This window comes from Ochotona princeps, chromosome 2 (genome assembly GCF_030435755.1).
Source record: "Ochotona princeps isolate mOchPri1 chromosome 2, mOchPri1.hap1, whole genome shotgun sequence".
NCBI lineage: Eukaryota > Metazoa > Chordata > Mammalia > Lagomorpha > Ochotonidae > Ochotona > Ochotona princeps.
This window is the reverse complement of record NC_080833.1, coordinates 163,059,730-163,081,828: the sequence shown is the minus strand read 5'-3', so window position 1 is coordinate 163,081,828 and position 22,099 is coordinate 163,059,730. Positions and strand designations below refer to the sequence as shown.

Below are 22,099 nucleotides of genomic sequence, written 5' to 3'. Positions count from 1 at the left end.
AGGAATGACATGACTTCTCAGTCATTATTGGACATAGCATCAGGTTCATGAACCTCGGTATCTACAATGGCCTTTCCAGTAGAAGAGGCATATGGAGAGCCAAGAAATAAATGGAATCTTAAAAACTCAGTCTGGTTCCAAGTGGGTCATCTGGGCTATGGAACCACTTGGCAGTCACTTTGTGGTATAACAGAAGAGATGTTAGAGGTTGGCAGAATGGTTCCTTACTGTGTAGGAAAAGAAGTGGTATAACACGGGCCAAATTGCAGTAACTATGTCAGCTCTATTTTACTAATATAATCTCCAGCACATGTAAAAGTAACCATTGATCTAGCTGGTAAGTATATTCTTTTCCATCCATTTCAAAAAGGAGTATTTGAAGAAATTTAATTCATTTGAGATGGACAAAAGTATATGGACATGGTCTCATCTTAGATGATATTAATTCTTTTATCCTTTGACACAATTTTGCCAGAATGGAGATGCAATGTCTGGAAATCCATTGAATATCACAATAGCCTATTACATTAACAATGGTATGCCAGTCAAATAAAATTAGCAGTGAGTGACAATTATCTTGGAAGCCTTGGCAAAGTGTGTGTGCTCCAGGCAGGATAGAGATTACAGTTTTGGAATACTAGCACACTGATGGACTTTTTCTGAAGTTCTGGAGCATGCCAGAACATCATCTCTGGGGAAAAAAGACACAGCACTTCAGCTTATACTTCCCACTATTAACAGGTAGTGCAAATACTGATAACCTCTTCAGGTTCTGGAAGCAGTGTACTCTATAGAGGTACTGTTATTCTGACTAATTCTTCAGGTCACATAGAAGCATGTGAACTTAGAGTAGTGTTCAGAGCAGTCAGGAACCATCAGAAGGACCAGGCTGTGGTAAAAGTGGCCTTAATATTTAAAACCATGTAACTCAGGAGACCCTATCATACTAGAAGTCTCTTAGGGTAGGATAAGAATGTGTAGTGTTTAAGCAAAACTCTAGTAGAAGAGTCACAACATAGAATTCTGAAGTTCTTAAAAAAAAAAATCCATGGCATCCACAACAGAGAACTGGAAAGCATCAGAAAGCAGTTGCTGATGTGCCACCTAACTCTACCAAATGCAGAACTTGCACCCATGAAATGTCAATGAACTTTGTGGCTGGATATACCCCCATGATTAGCTGAGTTTGGTAATAGTCACCAGTCACAGGTGAGTCAGTCCCTGCCACAATCCACTCCAAGATGAGTGTAGTACACCCGGGATATGGCACAAGCAAGGCTAAATAAGAATAAAGCTATGTGAGCAGGCGATCCAGAAGTCCAAGCCGTCTGTCATTGCATGTTGACCTCTTTCCTAAAGTCCTCTTCCGTGACTTAATGGCATGCGCTTTATGACAGCTAATTTAGAGGCAAAAAAAGGCAAGCTTTGTTTATAAAGAGACTGTAATAGTAATTACTTAAAAACAAATCCTCACAATAGGCAGAGGTCTGCCAAGAGCCTGAAGTAAAGATACATATGAACTCAAAGGCAAAGGTGAATCATCCGACTGAGGACCAAAGGTCGTTATGAAAGTGTAAACGTTATTGAACATCAATGCCTATCAGACAATATTTACTATGTAAGAAATACTATAAGGCTAGACAGAAGGGCTTGATCAGATTGTAAAAGCCAATCCTGTACTTTCATCAGCCTGGTGCCAGTACAAGGTGTGTGAATCAAATATCCATGATGGAAAGTAAGGCATTAAGCATGGGGTCCTATTTCTTATGACTGATCCAGTTATTGCTGTCATTCAGTGGCCCTTGGAGACAACTTAGAATATTGGAGGAGGAACGAAAATGTTGCATATACATCCTGAACTACTGATTATTTTCATTCTTTCATCAGAGCCATGTTTCAATTCCTTCCTGTGTCCACACATAATATGGGAAGTGATATGTTTTGCTTGAAGTCAACCTGACTGCATTAAAGCAATGGAGTTATGAAAGAAGTGCTCAGACACCTAGTCAGGCAACAAGAGCCAGAATCAGCCTGAAAAGGGGCCATTGCAAATGAAGAATGTAGTATGACTATACTTGAAGGTCCTATGCTATGCATCTGGCACACACAAAAATGCAAAAAATACTTATACACACTAACAACAAATGAACAAAAGCTAATTACAAGTTCAACAAAGCTGTAGGATCTAAACGATCAACATGTGAAAAATCAATAGTAGTTCCGTACACAATGATTACCCCAAAAAGATAATCAAGAAACAAAATTTTTTATGAATCACAAAGAATAAAATACTTAGGAATAAATTTAACCCAAGTTCAGTATTTCTGGACAAAAGCTATAAAATATTATTGAAAAAATTAAATCAAAAGAGATTCAATGTACATGAATCACAAAGCTTAAACTGGTAACAATCCCATCATTCTAGATTCAACCCTCTGCTACAAAATTTTAACTGTCATTTGGTTTTGAGAAATGGATCAACTAAACCTAAAACTCATATAGAGAAGAAAGGATTTCAAAAGAGCCAAAACATTCTGATTTTGAAATTCACTATAGAGCTAGAACAATAAAGACAAAAACATTAATATAAATACTGATATATGAGTCAATCCATAGAGTGAAGTGTTTAGAAAGCAATACACACAATTGTGGTCAAGCAATTTCAGTTCATTTTTCCTGGACAATTCTATGAAGACAGAAAAATCTGATCTTCCTCTCTGTCTCTCCTCTTCTCTGTATGTTTGACTTTTACTTTTTGGTATCTGATCCTTTTAAATTAATTTTATTTTTGATGACTTCTACATAGCTGAGAAGGGTGATTAGGGTTAAAGGCTACAGGAAGGTGGGTAAGATCACCATTTCCACATTCTCTTTTTTTTCCTTCTTATATCTGGAGAAAGGGGGTAGACAAGGAGAGAAGCCATACCCAGCCTGCCAAACACCTCTGCACCCTGGGATGGAAGACAGCTACCCGACATCACCCCAGTATCACCGATGTGGGGCATGCTCTGAGGGTCCTGCCCAAAAGGTTTTGATAGTTCAACAGTTCCAAATTACTGCTGATCTCACCACTCCAAGCACGATGAAATCTCTCCAGAATCCACTGGTTGACATAGTCCACCTTAAAGTCTGCATTTGCCCAGATTTTCATTGCCAACACTTGGCTGGAGTATTTGATCAATTTGTTCTGTCTTCCATCCACTGTTATGGTACCAGGTGTCCCCTGAAGACTCCAATGTACTGCCATATCCTCCATGAGCAACTAGATATGCTCTCCACTACTCCATCTAAACCACTGAGGAGGCCCAGCTCCACATGCACTCCATGGTCAGACCATGGAACCTGCAATTCTCTCCATGATTGGGGTTATGAGCCCAGCAATTCATCTGGTTGGATCCCCGAAGAAACTTTATCTGAGGTGATCCCAGACCTGATTCTTGTGTGTGCTTGCCAGTACAGGGTCTGGCACAGTCCATCACCCCAATCAGTTTATGCACATGCTGGTGATTGCAATTGCTGGGTCAGTTCTTCCTCCAGCCCTATCTTCTGCACAAATCAATGGGTATTGCAGCTCAGCCCCATTCTGCCCACCACCCACTCAACCTTCACAGACACTAGTGGGGTCTGTAGCTTAGTCGGAGCAACCCACAATAACCCCCACCAGGCCAGCTACCCTGCCCTGGTTCCTGTGCTTGCCAGTATATACACCAGATTGACCCAGTCTTTCCTATATCCCCATTCAGCTCTCATTCATGCCAATGGGCATTGAAGTCTAGTTCAACCCAACAAGTCCCACTATCCAGCCCATGCACATTGCTGGTGGGTGCCACTCTGTCTAGTCTTGCCTGCCTCAGTCCTGGTTCTCATGCTCATCAGTTGCAGTAGCAACCCAAGAGGGAGGTGCCCACTGTTTCCTTAATGGGTCCATTCCCACTGCTGGATCATGAACTCCCCAGGTGGTTCTGCAGTTTAACTTGACAGAATTAGCCCCAAGTGCCAGCCCCTGCCAGCTGATTCTGTGGAAAAGCCCATCCCACCTACACTCACTCTGGCTTCTGCATGCACCAGTAGGAACAGTCAGCCCAACCTGGGTTTCCCCTGATCTCACCTACATGAGACCAACAGGTGTTGTAGCACTGCCTGGTCTGGTCTGCCCTCATCCCAACTCATTCTCTCCAGTGGGAGTGGTAGTCAAGCAGAGGAGCCCTCCACTGCCCTCTTACCAGTTTTGTTCCATCCCTCTCTGGGTCTCATGTGTGCTGGTTGGGTCTGTGGCTCAATCTGTCATGGCCCACCTCTCCTCAGCATTTGCCAGTGGGTGCTGTAGCCTGACTGGGCCTGGCCCACCCATAATTCCAAGTCACGCTGGGGGAGCTATAGCTTAGCTCAGCCCATCTGGCCCCCAGTCCTAGCCCTCATGTAAACTGGTTGTTTTGTAATCCAATCCTGCCTAACACAAACTCCATTCTGGTGCTCGGATTCACCCACAGGTTATATGGACTGGCCAAGCCTAGTTCGCCCCCAACCTGGGTACTGTTCCCTGGCCTGTTCCAGGCTGCTCCCTATAGTTGTTCTTGCGCTTGGCTGCAGGGACTGTCCTGACAGAGAAGTTTCCCAAGTTCCTCCATCAGAACCTCTCCTACTGCCAGATCGCACACACCGGTGGGTCCATGGGCCAGCCATAATTAGTTCACCTCCTGTCCTAGCAGGAACAGTGGCCTTTCCTGACTGGCCTTCACTCATTCTGGTTCTTACTATCAGGTGTTACAGCCCAGCCAAGCCTGGTGCACACCTAGACATAGCTTACACATGGCTCAGCATGGGCAGAGACCTATTCTATTCTGTCCTATACCTACCTTGGTTCTCACAAGCACCAGTGGGTGCTGGAGTCTAGCTTAGTCTGGCACACCCCAGATCCAGTCCACACTTGTGCTGAGGAACACTGCAGCCATGCCTAGACTAGACAGTAGTCCCCACTTTGGCCCCCGCGCTCAGCAGTGGGAACCACAACCCAGCCAGCACATCCCCTTTGATCCCCAACCAGGCTTGTTCCCAGCCATAGATCTTGAGTGTTCAAGTGGTTGCTCTGACCCAGCTTGGCATAGCTCCTCCCATGTCTTTGCCTTTGCGTTTGGATGCTGTAGCCAGGCCTAACCCGGTCTGCTCCCAGTCCCAACTCTCACTGGTGGGTGCTGCAACCTGGCCCTGCTCAATCTGCTCCCAACCCTGGCTCACGCAAACCAGTAGGTGTGACAGCCTAGCCCAGCATGACCTGCACTCTAGCTTGGTTTCTGCACTTCCTGGTGAGCTAAGATTTTCTAGGCCCTGCCCAGTCTGCCCCTTTCCAAAACCAAACCTCACATTAGCCAACAGTTTTAGCAGCCTTGCCCAGGCTGTCCAACTCGCAGGCCTGGGCCACATGCTCACCAGTGGGAGCTATGACACACTAGGGGAGTTTCTCAAGTTCTCTCACTCAGTCCACCCGCAGACCCAGGTCTCATGCATGCCAGTGGATGCTAGACCCTTGCCTGGCATAGCCTGTTCCTCCATTTTGACCTATTATGAGCTGGCGAATGTTGTGGCCCTGCCTACTCCACACCCTGTTTTAGGATGTACATGCAGGTACTGCAGCCTGGTCCAGCCTAGACTATTCTCTCTCTGTGTACGTGTGAGTATTGGCAGGTTCCATGGTCATATCTAACTCAGCCTATAATCACCACAACTCTTGAGCTAACCAGCAGAACTAGCATTTCCGCAGGATTGGGCCACAAATCTCCCATAGAATCTACCCCTGGACCTGGTCCTCTCACATGCTGGTTAGTGTCATGGCCCTACCTATGTGACCCCTGTTCTGTTCAGGTACTGGGATCTAATCTTGCTGGACAGGTCCCCAGCCATAGCTTGCATTTGGACTATCGTGTGATTGTCAGCAATGTTCCATGCTAACAAGCCCAACTCCGGATTCCTATGCAGGCTGGTGTATAAGTCTGACCTATACAGATATTTCAGTCTCTCCCCTCCAAACCACCAGGTCTCAGATCCCTCGCTTACCTGCAAGTACAGTGGCCCTGTTATTGAGTATCCCTCAGGATTAATTCCTCGCCTACATTTACTGTGGCCTTATTCATGGGTGTCCTTAGGCAGTAATTCCAGAACCCCAAGATCCCAGAGCTCACTGCTGGGTGGCCAGCAGTTGAAACCCAGCTTTGTTGTCTCTCTGACTGCCTGCAAGCCCGGAATTCTCCCACTACTTGGCATTGGTGGATGGGGAGCTAGGATCCCCAGCAGGAAGCCTGGCTCAACATGGGTTCTCCCAGCCACAGCCACGTGGCTGGGAGATTCACACATTTATACCTCTGAGCAGACTTGCCTGGACTCTCCCCACCAACATGGCATGAGTGGGAAGTATATTTGACTTTCCCATAGGAATAAATAAATATTTTTAAAAAGTGATGATAAGAAAACTGAATGCCTGAGCCCAGTGCAGTAGCCTAGTGGCTAAAATCCTTGCCTTGCACGTGCTGGGATTCCATATGAGCGCCGGTTCTAATCCCAGTGGCTCTGCTTCCCATCCAGCTCCCTGCTTGTAGCCTGGATGGTCCAAAGCCCTGGGACCCTGAACCTGTGTGGGAGACCCTTAAGAGGTTCTGGGCTCCTGGCTTCAGATCAGCTCAGCTCTGGCCATTACAGCAGTTTGATGAATGAATAATCAGATGGAAAATCTTCTCTGTCTCTCTCCCTCTCTGTATATCTGACTTTCCAATGAAAATAAAATAAATCTTAAAAGAAAACTGAATACCTACATGCAGATTAAGAAAGTTAGACCACATCAACCTATTTTAGATTCATGCTATGGTACAAAAGATTAAGCTACTACTTCTAATGCCAGCATCACATATTGGACTTTAATTTCAAGTCCCAGCACTTGAGCTTTCAATCCAGCCTCCTAATTATACAGCAGAAGATGGCCCAAGTGCTTGGACTCCTACCAGCCATATGAGAACAGGATGGGGTTCCTGGTTCTCTGCTCCTGCCTGGCTAAGCTCCAGTTGCTGCAATATTTAGAGAGTGAACCAGCTAAGAGAAAGTCTCTCTCTCTCCCTCTCTCTCTTGCTTTCTCTCTCTCTTTTCTTTCTTTCTCTGTCATTCTTTAACACACACACTATGTTGTTCAGCAGATTAATCTTATGAAAATTAGGCTACATTTTATCAATAAGAGCTAAAATTACGAATGTCTTAGAAGAATATGACACCAAAATTATAAGAAAAATGCACATTAATTGGATTTCACCAAAATTTAGGATTTTTGTGCTCCAAAATGCACTGGTAGGAGAGAGAAAAGACAGTTCCTGTAACAGAAAAATATTTTAGATCATATATCCAATCAGAAACTTCTTTGCAGAATATATAAAGAACCATTGGAACTCAACAATAAGACAGGTAAATTTTCAAAATGGGTATTTGACTAAATATCTCTCCCCAGTAGATATACAGATGGCCAAGAGTCAAATGGAAGATGTTCAACATCATTACTTGCTAAGGAAATGCAAATAATAACCACAATGAGATACCACTTCACGCCTACTGGAATGGCTATAATTAAAAGGCAGATAATAACATGATTTGGAAAGGATGTGTTGGTGGAAATGTAAAATGGTGCAGCTGCTTTGTAAGGCTGACAATTGCTCCAAATGTTAAACAGAGTTGCCATGGTACCCAGCAATACCAATTTAGGTGTATACCCAAGAGAATTGAAGACATATATCCACTCAAAAACATGTATACAAATGTTCATAGCAGCATTAATCATTACAATCAAGAATTGTAAACAGCCCCAAACCCCATAATCTGATGGATAAATGAATATAGTGCATCTGTCCAAGGGAGTGCTACTCAGTCACAAAGAGGAATGCTGTTCTGGCACATGCTACAACACGGACAGACATTGAAAGCATCACAGATAGACGATCAAACATTGTGTGACGTCACTTACCCCAAATGCTCAAAACAGGTAAATATGTAGAGTTAGAAAATGAATCAGAGTAATTCATGAGTTGAGGATTAGAAGGAAGAGGAGGCCTCAGTGATTGAGAATGAATGCAAGATTAATTTCTTGGGTGATATAAGTGCTTGGAAATTTGATAGTAGTGACCAATGTGCAACTTTTTAAACACATACTTGTGAGTTGTACGTATTAAGAGGGACGGCACTTTGTTATAGGAACTCTAAATTAATATAAACAATCATTTAAAAATTGGTCCAGGAAGCTGGGTGCTGAATGTGAATGTCAGGTTGATTTCCCACTGTGTCGGCAGCTCTGTGCCTAGATGTGTGCTGCTCCAATTGTTTACAATACTTCCCTTCCAGTTTTGCCTGTATCTACCTTACACAGAAAAATACACACTCTCCCTGCCTCATATCTGAACCTAAAAACCTTATGCCAGTACTGCACCCTAGTTCCCCATCAAAGAATCCAACTGGGAATTGACTGCAATTCAGAACCTGCGAAAAGTTCACTTAAGATGTGCTATCTGAATGAGACAGTCTAATAGGCACGTTAACAACCCATTCTCCAACCTGTATCACTGTAGTAAGCTGCATCATCAGGACAGTGTTCCTGGGCCACACGACCCAGCTGGGCACAGGCATTGCTGTAATGAGTTACATTGTGGTATTCCATCATCTCTTTTATACAGAATCCATATAAGAAATTTCCATTTGAATGACTTATCTGTATTTTCACAGAACTGTAATTGAAGATCCTTTCCACTATATTACCCAATGACCCTTACAGAAGGGCCCAGATGGAAAATTTCCTCTTTGTTTCCATGGAGAAGTCTGCTTCTGCAGGTGAATAGAATGAGTCTCTTCTCTCCTTCGCTCCTTTTCCACTCCCTCTCTTCCTTCCACGTCCCTCGGTTTGCTGTGCCTTTTCTCCAAATACAGACACTAACATAACAAAAATAAGATATACTTACTTAGCATGCATTATGAGCCTGGCCATGGCTTTTACAAGTTTTATCTTACTTGCCATCACAATTTTCTCAGAGATGCACATTGTTACTGCCGGTCTTTTGCAAAGGTGCAACTCAAGGCACAAAGAAATTGAATGACATCTCCAGCTCCCTACACGTTGCCAAGGTGGGATTGATTCGAGACACTCTGATTTAGGACGCACAGTAGGTCGGGCTTTTGCTTTCACTTACTTGCACAGCTTATGAAGCCCCATGACCACCTGGTTTCATTTTCTAAGTCATCTGCAAGTCTTTGAATTAAGGAAATGTACATATCAAACCAATGTTTGCTTTATTTCCTACAGCGCCTATCTGAAAACACACAATAAATAATTTTGATTGATTCATCCTTCCAAGTGCTGAGAGCCTTGGAACAATGACCCTACATAAATTCTGGCGGTAGTTTTTATTAATGACGCAAGGCTGGTAATCGCACAGGTTGGAGAAGAGAAGGACAGAACTGAAAACAAAAAAATAACTCATTTTGTTTCTTAGATGAGGTGCCTAAGGGGTTCATGGCACCTTAGCAGTCTGAAACCTAAGGCTGCTAAGGTGCTTGCACGTTGCTGCTGTGGTTTTAATCATTTTGCCTGATGTACGTTTCCACAGAGTGACAAGCACTCCCTGTCCAGCTCCTGAGCAGATTTACTGTGATAGGCTTGGAAGAAAAGATCTTGATTTACCCAGTGTGGTTCAGCCGTTCTGTAGGCAACTAATTTGTAAACATGCCTTGGTGAGTAAGCTAGCTTGGAGCTCTCTGAGTTTGGGTTTAGTTACCTTTTCTTTTCTCACACTTCCGTTTTCTTGCCCTATTGGTTTAGAAAAGCCACACAGCTGGATCACAATTGGTAGATAAGTTCATGCCAGGGCAGCACCTCTGTGCAGGAGACAGCAGAGTCTTGGCTTGCTTGCTATCTGCTCTTTCTGGGAGACCCCTGTTTTAGAGTGCAGAAGGCTGCAGTAAAGGAATCAGCATTTTCTGAGAGCTTTCTCTTCCTCCAAGTGTTGCTTGTGTAGCAGCAGCGTCAGGGTCACCTGGGGCCCCTTAGCGGCCTAGGCAATCAGAACCCATAGAAAAACTTGCTTCTGGGAAGCACTGATTTCACAACCCTGCATCCTCAAGGGATGGTGGCACCTCACCTACCGAAGAGATATCCCTTGAGCGTTCCTTAGACTGCATAACAAGATGCTAACTTGATGCTTAGAGTCAACAAAGAAGGGCACTCACCAAAGAGCGTGTATTTAGCAGGGCTCCTTGGCCACCCTTGGTCTTTCCTGCTCTTTGAGGCCTGCACTTGGCATCCTGTGGATTTCAGACCCCCTCCGCCGAGAAGTAAAACATCTGGAGACTCTGATCGCTACTTCCATTGACACTAAAAGGTTAGCACAGATGTTGTGTCTTATCCAGGAAGTAATTTTCTCTCTTCTGTGCTTCATAAATATATTCTTTATTGGAGGATGCTCTACTCCAAATTACTTATGCATCCCTCCCACCCTTGTATTATACTGTACAATTTCTTCGTGACCCAGAACATGTTGTGTAGAGTTCCAAATGTGCTGTGCCTAGCCTAGTGCTTTGTCTTTAGTATGTGGAAGAAGGAAGGGAGAGAAAAACAGAGGACAAGAGGGAGTAACGGAGCAACAATGAGTTTTATATATATATATATATATATATATATATACACACACACACACACACATTTGTATATATACAAATATATACATATATGTATATGTGTATATATATATATATATATATATATATCCTGTATATATTCAGGAAGTTGGAGGATAAGAAGAAAAATATACAAAGATATGCGGGTTCAGAAAGAGTAATAGAGAAAAAGCCGAACAGATGGGAGTGAAGCAGTTGGGTTAGAGATAAGCGGACAACTCAAGGAAGATCATGTAAATTGTAAATATAGATTCAACATGCAAATCTACACTTGCCTAACTTTATGGCCCACACAGCTCCTGTGTCACACGGCTGTTAGTACAAGGCAAGGACAAATTGAGACGGTTCTTGAACAGCTATGTAGAAAATACGATACCCTCTTCTGCAACCAATGCCCAACAAATCCAGCATTGGTTGGTAGCAGAACCAGAAAGATAAACTACAAAACCATGTGCCTCTAGTGTCATGACCATGTCTGATGCCCATGATTGTTCCAGAGAGCAGGCAGGCATGCCAGAAGCACACACAGCATAGTTCTGAGTTTATTTCTGAGCTCTACTCTTGGGAGCGATAAGAACTCATCACACAGCTGAGTGTTACTTCATTACTCTTTTTAGCCATGGTCCTAGATCCAAGACCTTGGGATGTTGGTGGTACCCACACACCTTGAGCGTCCACACTTGCGTTTTACAGAAAATTGTAAAAATTATAATGATATTCAAATTACTCAGTTGGTGGTTTATGGAAAATATCGAAAAAATTGGATGTGAGCTGTTGCAATTAAAAAGCATTGAGCTAACAGGGTCATAAGGAATTTAGGAAGTGGATTGCACTACTGCCAGCATAAGTGAAACCTTGCCCACTCTATGCCTAAGGCTTCTCAGGAGAGAAACAGCAGCTTTTTCATCCACCTCTGATAGTAGCTGACTGTTTTCGCTAGAACCAGGCACAGGAGAGAAGTGAGAGTACTCCCAGCACTTAGCATTCCCCTTCTTTATCCCATCACTACTCTCCCATGTGAACTGGGTCTTTTTTGTGTCCCGTGGCCCAAATGTCAGTGGAAAAGGGAAGTGGAAAAGCTGCCAACTGAGATTGCTATTCCGGCTCTACTAATAGATTCAACATTGGGCAAGCTCTTTAAGCTCTCAAGAGTTTGACCTTTTTTTTTTTTTAACCATATGTCAGAAATGAAAAGACTGAATGGCCTTTCAAAATCTTTCAACTCTCAAAACTGAATTTTCAATTTTATCATTGGGTTAACTTATACTATCTGTTCCTATGGGGGTTTTTTTTGTTTTTGTTTTCATGTGGCATATAATGGCAAAAACAAAATCCCTTATAAATGCAAAGGAACAGACCTATTTGCCGAAATGGCAGACTTCCGAGACAATATTTTGGGTCAGAACATGATGGCAACGTATTCCATCTACTCACAAAGTGCCTCTGCCCATCACAACCACTATCTTCATATTTTTAAAAATAAATAAAATACTGGGTTCTGACCTCTTTGTAACACCTAGCACTGAAAATAATATTTCATGTTTCTCGTTGTTGATGCATGAGTTTGCTTGCAGAGCACAGCATTGTATTTAGCAGCAGGTATTAAACACATTATTTAGCATTAGAGGTATTAGCTTGGAGCATGAGGGCAGATTAGCAATTTGATGCATTAGTTCTTTGGGGTTACAATTAAGACTTGGATTCCTGATTATTGTTATCTAATGCCTGGCAATAACTGAGATGTGATTTAACTTCTAATCCTACATGAGTTCACCAACATTAATAACCCATTACTAATTAATGACAATTCTTTATTTGTAACTCTGTTTGAGAGTAGGTGGCTCACATCTTCAGATTATTATAGACCTCAAAGGTAACTATTTCAACTGATGACAGCATTTTCTTAACAGGGGATTTGTCAGCCAAGCTTTCATGGGAAGCTCTGTGCTCAATCAATGGTTTCCAGGCTTCACAAAGCCTCTTAAGGGATTCTGTCCACGCTTTATGCCCTTCTCCACTTTCATCTGTCTTTTAGAGGCAAAGTCTTCTGTCTGCTGGTTTGTCCTACACTCTTCCTCACCAGGACCCCAGCAGTACCCCAGAAAAGGCAAGTCTGATGTGCCTCCCAGAAAACAAATGACTAGGTAACATATAAAATTTTCTAATCCTATAATTAATAGTGATTATTAGGTCTCCTATCAATCGAGCACCTGCAATTGAGCTCAAAAAGGCACCTCTAATAGTCCCCAGTGTGTAGTGTTTTCAGATGGAGTTGATATAACCTAGATTCATGGTTTCAACCCTTAAACAGGGAAGCAATAGAAGTCTGTCACTGGAAACAAGGACAATGTTCATGAAAACTACGTGATAAAGAAACCATAAACGAACTTCAAACCATTCTGTGTTATAATTAAGTTTATCTTAAAATTTTGTTTTTCAAAGAACTTTTTGAGGTTGCCATGTATTTCTAAAACCAAAACACAGCACATAGTCATTTTGCCAAAGACCTCCTAAGACAGCACCTCTTATCTCTGAAACACTCCCTGCTAGCACCTGCACAGTGTGTCTTCCCTTATGCTGGGTCTGAATCAGGGGCAGATGGCTGCGCCTTCCTACTTCTCAGCACAGTTGTGGGTCTGGCCCCAGGTGGGGTGTGAGTCTTCACTCACATCTTGACTCAGTTCCCCTTAGGAGCAATCTCACTCACATTCCTGAGGCCCCACACTGTTAACTTTATGCTGTCCTGGCCATATTGAACATTGCTGTGTATGGCAGTTGACAATTTGCTACCTAACAAGTTTGCTTTGATTTGTGAATGGAAATCTGTATCCACTCACTCCTACAACATGCAGATGTACACATTCATAGTGATAATCAGACTCAGTCTGAGTCACACTCTCAAATCCCACCACTGGAACTTATCAAAGCCTTCCCACATACGCAACTCCTTTCCCACTGGAAAAAAAAGAATGCTTGGGTACATCTCAACACTCCTGTAACTGAAGATGTCATTGTGTGGTCTCGTCTGGTACAAATACCCCAAGCAAGTAATGACTTGATCTTGAAACAGCCAACACCATGTTCACACCCCTATCATCATCTCACTTGAAGAAATAAATCCACAGACTGCTAATCTAATCTACCAAGTCACTCATATCTTTGTAAGTGTGAAAGATGGCACAATGATTAAATGCAGTTCAAATCTTTCTCAGGGGCTCATGGACAAATAATGACCATCTTCTCGCTCTCCCACTCAAATGCAAGGGATGAGATGTGCGGTATATCTGCAATGAATTTCTTTTGGTTAAAACAAGGGTTGTCATGCCTACACATCAGGATGAGAATGTGTGGTGCCCAAACTAGAAACAGCTTTCCCCAGAACCTGATGTCAAAGGAGTCTCACACCACCTGGGAGAGTGCTAACGGCAAAGAATGCAGGATGACCCAGGTTGTTAGGGCAAAGCCACTTCCTGGGTCGGAGGAGAGGCAAGAAATGCCATGTCTGCATTGTTTTCATCTTCTAGGAAGGATGATCACAGTCCCCCTTATGTCCATGCCATTTTGGTCAAAGAGCAGCCCTTTTAGAAGATGTGTACCTAGCGCAAAGGCTGCCTGCCATTCTCCATGAGCTAGAGCTTTCAACCCATTCTGTTGATGGTCGGAAGTCCTGGTGGTGGGGTCTGCGTCTGTCCCTACACCTAGGAGAAAGGTGGGGAGCGGAGCAGCATAACTGAGCATCCCACCTTACTCATCTAATCTCCTCTCTCTGTGTGTCTGCACACACACACACACACACACACACACACACACACCCATTTGGTCATAATCAATATAGGCATGCATACATATATGTGCACAGTAACTACAGCAACTACCTCGCCTCACACACAGGGGCTTCTCTCATCCATGCAGCCCTTGCATCACGCACAGCGACTGGAAGAACATACAGGCCACCTAGCCAATTGTACACGTTTCTCTTTTGATTTTTCCCATTAAAAAAGGGCCTTTGTGAAAAAATACATTGAATCAGGTAAATTTTTACTCAGATGTTCATGTGGCTGGAGCAGATTGACAAGGAAAACAATCACAAAATAAATATTTTTGTTTTTGTTTCTTTAAAAAAAGAACATCTTCCTATACATTGTCTCTATCTTGGTAGAGCTGCTTTCTTGAGCAGAGTAGGTGCTGTCATGAAAGGAGCTCTGGAAGGAGCAGGACGGGAACTGGGAATAAGCCAGAGCCCTGAAACTGGGGAGGCCCAGCAAGTGAGAGGGAGGAGAGGGGCAATAAGGCTGCCTGCCTTTGGTGTGGGCTCCCCTGATGGTTACATGTGTCACCCTTCCTAAGGAAGTAGCTTCAGGGAGCAGTCAGCAGGACGCACAGGAGGCAGCGTACAAAAAGTGAGAACCAGATAGGGATTCACTGAACAACAGCATTTTAAGAAATCTGGTTAAAAAGAATACAAAAATGACTCCACAGAGGGGAAGGAAGAGCTCCCAGGCTTCCCACACGTGTCCCCTCTTGCGTTCTTGAACGACAAGAATCACTCCTCAGGACTTTTGTTTATTTTGCAGTTGGGCTGGTTCTTTTTCGTAATCTCTTCCTTGGCTCTTCTCCTCCAGTTGCAATTATTGTAGCAAGCACTTGACTTCACAGACCTGAGACTGTTGAGTCATAGCTCCCCTGTGCAAGTGTGTGTGTGCACATGTATGCTGGCTGCCTCTTTCTCTCCTGGCTCCTTCAGTCCAAGCCTGAGGGCAGAAAGTCTCACGGGAGCACCCTGTTGGCACGAAGGTGAGGGCTTGAATAAGAGTTGTACCCTGTATTCATGCATCTCATTTCTTCCAAGTGCTGGCGTGGGCCTCCCCCCCATTAGCTACAGAGTTTGCCTGTCTCATACTCCACGGGGTTTGGTAGCTTAGAATTGAAAGTCCTCAGGGAGGACTGGATCCTGCCCACCTCATTATTGGCCAGCTTGAGCCGATGCCGAAGTAGGCAGGAGAAAAGATCGAGTCGAACTTTGCCAGGTGGGGAAAGTTGGTTCACTCTGTCCCGAAGCTCAATGAGCTGCAAAAGGGCAGAGTCCTGGGACCCTTGAGTGTACGGATAGTCCAGCTGGAGAATTAAGTCCCGGATAGCATCCGGGTCAAAGGGTAGGCTATAGCCAAAGACCTGCAAGGTATTGATTTTCATGTAACCCAAGTTCTTGGAGGGATCAGACATCTCCAGGGGTTCATAGTAGATTGTCTCATTGGAGTTATCATCTAAGGACTTGATTCGGCTCCGTAGGTAAACATGGACTGTCTCAAAGAAGGTCTTCCACCTATTCCCCAAGGTAATAGTCCAGTTTTGGCACTGAGCAGCTGCATCCACAGTAGTCCTTTCCCAGTCTGGGAAGCTGCCCTCATTCACAGGCATGAACCAGCTCTCTGAGTGGCTTCCCCCAAAAGGGTTGACATAAATGGCCATGACAGGCTCCAGGGTGCTGTTCTTGGTGAGGCAGATCTGCAGAGACAAGGCCAACATGACATGGACCAGCCCAGGCTTGTACTTGTTGCTTTTCAGGGTGAGCAGCATACGCTTCCTCCAGGAAGGATCAAACCAGCTGCCGAGACGCATGTCATTGCTGATAAAGATAGAGTGCACTTCAATGCGGCTGTCCCGCTTCTGGAGCAGGTACTTCAGCTCCAGGTCTTGCAGGTCAGTCTCCAGGCCTAGAAAGTTCTCTAGGGACTCTGCCACCTCTGGCCGGCACAATCCCTGAGCCAGCACGTAGCCTGGATTACAGCTCCCACAGCGTGTGCTATTATCTGCAGCACAGTGGGCACATGCAGGCCCTTCACCCAAGGCACATGGGATGGGGCCCTGGCAGGAAGATTGGTCATACGGGCAGGTGCAGCTGTGGCTCTGCTCCAGGAAGGTACCAGGCAAGGTGCTTTCTCCACAGTAGAGGAGGGACTGGATTCGGTTCCACCAATAGGACAGGGACCTTGGGGAGAGGAGATAAAAATGATGCAACAGTCAGTGAAGAGGCTGCACCGCTTGTGATCCCAGCATCCCAGACTGGAGTGCGGGGTCAGGGACTGGCTGCTCTTTGCTTCCCAGATCCCTACTCTTGTGCCTAGGAAAGCAGCTGAAATTCAGCATTTCAAATAAATAATCTTGAAAAACAAGTCAATGGAAGGCATGCGCTGCCTTCCTCCCAGAAGTAGCAACACACTAACAGGGAGGGATGGTGGATGAAGAAGATGAAGAACTTTAATTTCTCTGGATAATGGAAACTGCTCCACTCTGGCCCGAGAACAGCCTGCAGCTTTGTGCCTGATGGATCGGCATTGGATATATTTGACATCAAGCCTGTCCCGCAAGCAGTTAGCACCCATCTCACCTAAGCTGAACCTCATTCCTCTCTTCAAAGACTGACAAAAGATCTTCAACCGCTCTTATAGCAAACCTGCGTGCAGCCTTCTGTGTAAGACAACCCTCCAAAGCTCCCCACTTCTGCCAATTCTGTTCCCACTTCAGCATCTCTGTCCTATCTGTTCTCTCGAATCTTATCTCTCCTGAAAGCACAAATTTCCTAAGGCAGATTCTCTTACAACTTTTAGTTCTAAGGTTCCATCTTTGGCTAGGTGTTCCCTGAAGTCAGCTTCTAAATACTGAGTCCAGCCCCCTGAGCACACCAGCTTGCTTTTATTTAATCCGTGACAATTAGTTCCAGAAATGGTGTTTATTCATTTACAGAATGTTTCCTTGTGAATGGCATGAGAACAGACATCATACTATCGACCAGCATATTCCCAGAAATGAGCATTATTGCTGTTACAAATAGGCATTTAATGAAGCAATGAATGGTGAGCAGTCCTTGTTTGCCTCAACTCCCCAGCCAGGCTGCCTTTCTTGCTTAACTCTGAGTGAGAGGATTACCGGTGGGGGCAGCTTCCCAGCCTGGAGTTCCATCTCATGCTATGTACCCCAGCACATGCCCAGTTCTTCCATATAATCTGGCCATGACTTTCTTCTCCAGCTAAAGTTTCCTTTCTGGCCCAGGCCTCTAGGAAGTCGCCACTTGGATGTATGTCATCCCACTATGAATTCGAGTCTCTGCCACATAATTTTAATTTTCTGGATTTTGTGTTTATGTATGTTTGTTAGATTTTCCTGATTCAGTAATGCCCTTTATGGCATAATAGAAATATAAGCCAAGTTCTTTGTAGTAAGTTGTTGAATAAATGAATGACAGAATGCCTAAGTGATGGAGCCCACTATTCCTGGGGCACAGATGTCCATTTTCCTTCCCATGGTAACTGAGAGCAATCAGCTGGTTGAAATAACCCATACAAGGATTTATCATCATTTGTAATTGATGTATGATCTTAACTCACCTTTTCTGCCCTAAAAGACATGAAAGGGAAACAAATAAGAACTGGGAGATATGACAATAGTGTTTAATTTTATTTGGATTAAGTAAAATTAACTTTGCTTTCTTTCTCTCAGTCTCTCTTCAGACCAACTCACAATTGAGACTGACACACAGCAGTAGGTAAAGATGATAATGGAATCAAGACTGCATGTGTGTGATCATTGCTGGATTTCCCAAGATGCCCCAGCTCACCTCTCCTTGGGCAAGCGAAAGCGGGGCTGCCGATGGCAGCGTTTGCAGAGGTTGAAGAGTCGGCGGACGATTCGGTGGGTCTTCTTGAACAGCATCTTCAAGCTTGTGCCCAACTGCTGGTAGCGATGCTGGAGGCTGGAGTCCATGGCCCAGAACTGGGAGATGGCTGTGGAGTTCAGGAAGCGGTCATCAGGCAGCCTTTTCAGCAGGGCCTGGAACTCTTCTGTGGGCAAGAACACAGGGGCTGAGCACAAGGACCGTGTGCAGACCCCTGAGGTTGGGGAGCAGGTGACTGTTTCAGACCTCAGGTCCTTCCAAGTCACTGCAAGAGAAGAGAGACCTCACTTCTCCCAGACTCCCTTTCATTAACAGCTTCATTGAGAAACCACTAACACACCATGAAATGTGGCCTCAGGAATTTTTCACCAGCCTTACTAATCCTCATATATTCCTGGATGCCAAAGCAGATCAATTTCACCACCCAAGGGACCAGCAGTCTTTCTGTTGCCAAGGATCTCGGGATGCAAATCTTTTCATCTTTAGGCCCCTCATAAGGCATCCTCAACATTGCCGCAACTCAATTTTGCATAATTCCCTGGAACCCCGATGGATAAAGCAAAGGGCTATTGAAGGTAGAGCAAACACAGATGAGCCAAGATGAGCACAGAGAAGATATGGGACCCACACCTAAAACCTCCTGAGAGAACCTTTTTCGGTCCCGAAGACCAGCCTTCTCCTCCCAGTCCTTTCCCCTGGCTCACCAAGTCTCTTTTCTTTCTTATGGACTTGATCATTCCCTAGGACTAGGTTCTCCCCCAAGCATCCTGCTTATACAATGTTTTCTGTACTTACGCTCAGATCACTGGTCATCTCTCTGCCTTTACTTGGGACCTGCAATCAGGTCTCCTCGTGAAGGTCTAGATAACTCTTGCTTACTCATTAGCAGTAAACCTAGTGATAAAAGCTGAATGTCATGCCTCAGAACATCTCCACCACTGTTATCCCAAATCTTGGTGTGGAAGATTGGGACATGATATTCTCCATAGCCACTGAATTCCTGGTCTACCTATGATTTAAAATGCCAATGCCTGGGATCTCAGCTCACCCTCATATCTCCTCATTCTTCATCTCCCCTAGGAAATTGGAGAATCATGCCTAGAACAGCACTAACAATGAACACATGTACTGTTTATTTTATGACAGTTTAGTAAAGCAGAAGAAAGAGCACAGAGGGAAGCGGGATTAAACTCCCTTGTGCATTCCATGTAGTTTTTGCCATATTAACTTTGGGTTTCTTTTAAAGAAAGGAGGTAAATCAGATAGACTTGAAGTTCCTAAACTTCCTCTCCCTCTTTGTTCAGTTGCGTGTTCTCTTCTAGGTGCTTCACTTATCATTGTTACATTTTTATGTCTTCTATTGATGCAGTAAAGCATAACAATATTATGTATTACACAGCATGTTCACAAACATCATGCAAATAGTACTAAATTTATATTTAATAAAGTATACTGTGGTATTATATAAAAACATCGTATGAATACAAATATGCAAACAATACATCATCTTTTTCCATTTTGTTTTGTTTTATTCAAAATTATATTTTGGGCTAACTCTGTATAAGTGTCACTCATTTAACAGTGAAGTGTGTGAATACAACAGGCAGAGATCCTTCAATATCTATTTCACCTGCCTTATTTCATGCAGTGTTTCCACATGATTACTATCATCACTCTCTAACAGATGAAGAAACTCGGGCACTGAGCAGCTAAAAGCCAATCTAAGCCTATACAGATGCGTGGTGATAAGGCAAGGCGGCGATGCCAATTTTTCTGAATCTAGATCTCAAGGGTACACTGACATTGTTACGACAGCAATGAGCAATGCATAACTCTACCAGATGCCACTCAGAACTACTGGATGTGCTTCATATATTTGACAAATATTTAATATGTATCTTTTGTACAAGATTTTTCCAGGCCATTGTGGAGTCAGTGATAAGTAAAACAGATACGATTTATACCATGAAGTACATTGATACTTGCTTACCAAAAAAATTTACTTATCTTTGTTTGAAGATATCTCATTCCAAACCACTACTTCACTCCTCAAATGCCCATAGCAGCCAGGGCTGGGCCAATCCAATGTGAGGGTGCTGCAGGTCTCCCAGTTGGGTTGCAAGAACTCACACTTGAGTCACCACCTATTGCCGCTCAGGGTCTTCATTAGTAGGGAACTGGAATCAGGAGATGGAGCTGGGACTTAAACCCAGGCACTTCATTGTGACATCTTAATTCTTGCACCAAATACCTGTCCCATCTTAACTTATTAAATGCTCAAAATACACCTCGTTGGTACATATTATGTCCAATCGACTTGAGACCTAGGGTGGTGGTACAAACTGCCTGAGGTCACAGAGTCCAGGATTCCAACCTGATTTTCTTTCATCCACCTGTCATTGACAGGAAGGAATTCTGGGTTATCCGTGCACTCACCGGATTCCTCAAACTGCCTGTTGTGAGTGGCCCAGGAGTCCTGGATCTGCAGCAGGCTGTCCTCCATGGCCTGGATGTCAGCGTCAGGACAGTTACATTCTGGGAAGGTGGAGCTGCACTTGCACCAGCAGTCATTCTCCTTGCACACCAGCTCTCCTTCAGAGCTGCACGTGATGTAGCTGAGTGCTGCGGCTACAAAGCGCTCACGCAGGTACTCGGGCAGTAGCACCTGCAGGCCTGAGGAAAGGATACATCAAGGAATTGCTGGGCAGAAGCAGTGGGGATTGTTTCCCACACAAAGGCTACAGGAACATGAGGTTGGGTTTTGCTGACTCACACATCCTGGACCCAAGAATAGCTACCCCAGGGCCTGATTCTGCTGAGCTAGTTGGGAGAGAAGTCTCCATGGCCCCAGTGACAGATGGGGGAGGATCTGCAGTTTCAGACGAGGAACATCAAAGCCTAAGGCTTAGCAGAACCCCTAACATTAGCCAAATTGACAGCATACATATCATAAGCACAGGCATATTGGCTGCACATCAGCATTTCTAGGATGCAAATGGGAAGATGTTTCAGAGAAAAGAAGAATGTGCAGCCCTCACTGGGGAAGAAGCAATGCTGGGTGGGCTTCTTGCTATGCCTCTGATACTCATCCAGATCAGCAGCAGGCATCCTGGGATATCACTAAATGCTGATCCTCTCTGGCTTCCCACTGCAGCCACCATCAAGGAGGTTGACTTGGTTAGAAAGTTGCAGGTATGCAGTGGTCAGCACTGTCCTTACATGAGTAACCTGTGCATGCTTGCAAGTCACACTTATCTTCAGGGTCAAGTTGCTATAGATAAGGAAATCAAAGCCCAGGCCTTAGCACAAGTGGAGTCTGCATGCTGTCAGATCCTGTGTTTGTCAGTTCATACTAAGTACCTCTGCCTGCCTACTCCTTCTCTGTATGATTAAATTCGTAAGATGATTTGCAAGTAGGACAGTGATCAATGCCCTAAGATTAATCCGGCCTGGGTTTGTCTCTATTTATTTCCCCAATTAGTCTTCTATGACTACGTATATAGTGCACTAAATTGTTCTAAGGTTTGGTATTCTCACTCTTCTGTGAGAGTTATGTTTACCAGAAGCAGAATACGTTCTTAGTTGGCGTCAAGCCACACATAAGACAGTGTATGAAGATTAGACCTGCTTTTGGAATCACTTTGGACCAAGTCCAAGGTCAGAGCTGCAGGAGGCTCCCACAGCAGAGACACTGTAAGACCTTGGACGAGCAGAGTAACAGATAGGAGGACTTCTGGA

At 44.3% G+C, this 22,099-nt stretch overlaps 1 protein-coding gene across 2 annotated transcripts in view; it reads right to left on the bottom strand.

Moving 5' to 3' along the window:
* Positions 1-15,263: 15,263 nt before the first annotated feature.
* The window catches only part of BRINP2 (BMP/retinoic acid inducible neural specific 2), a 109,883-nt gene continuing 103,047 nt past the window's right edge, over positions 15,264-22,099 (bottom strand). Inside the window, exons 6-8 of one of the 2 annotated variants that reach the window (XM_004596273.4) lie at positions 20,798-21,034; positions 18,305-18,527; positions 15,264-16,678 (exon numbers count right to left, since the gene is read on the bottom strand). In XM_004596273.4, coding sequence (XP_004596330.2) covers positions 15,562-16,678; positions 18,305-18,527; positions 20,798-21,034 — 1,577 coding nt within the window. In that variant the 3' untranslated portion in view covers positions 15,264-15,561. The remainder of the gene's footprint in view (positions 16,679-18,304; positions 18,528-20,797; positions 21,035-22,099) is intronic. The other variant, XM_058660988.1, reaches the window with a different exon arrangement.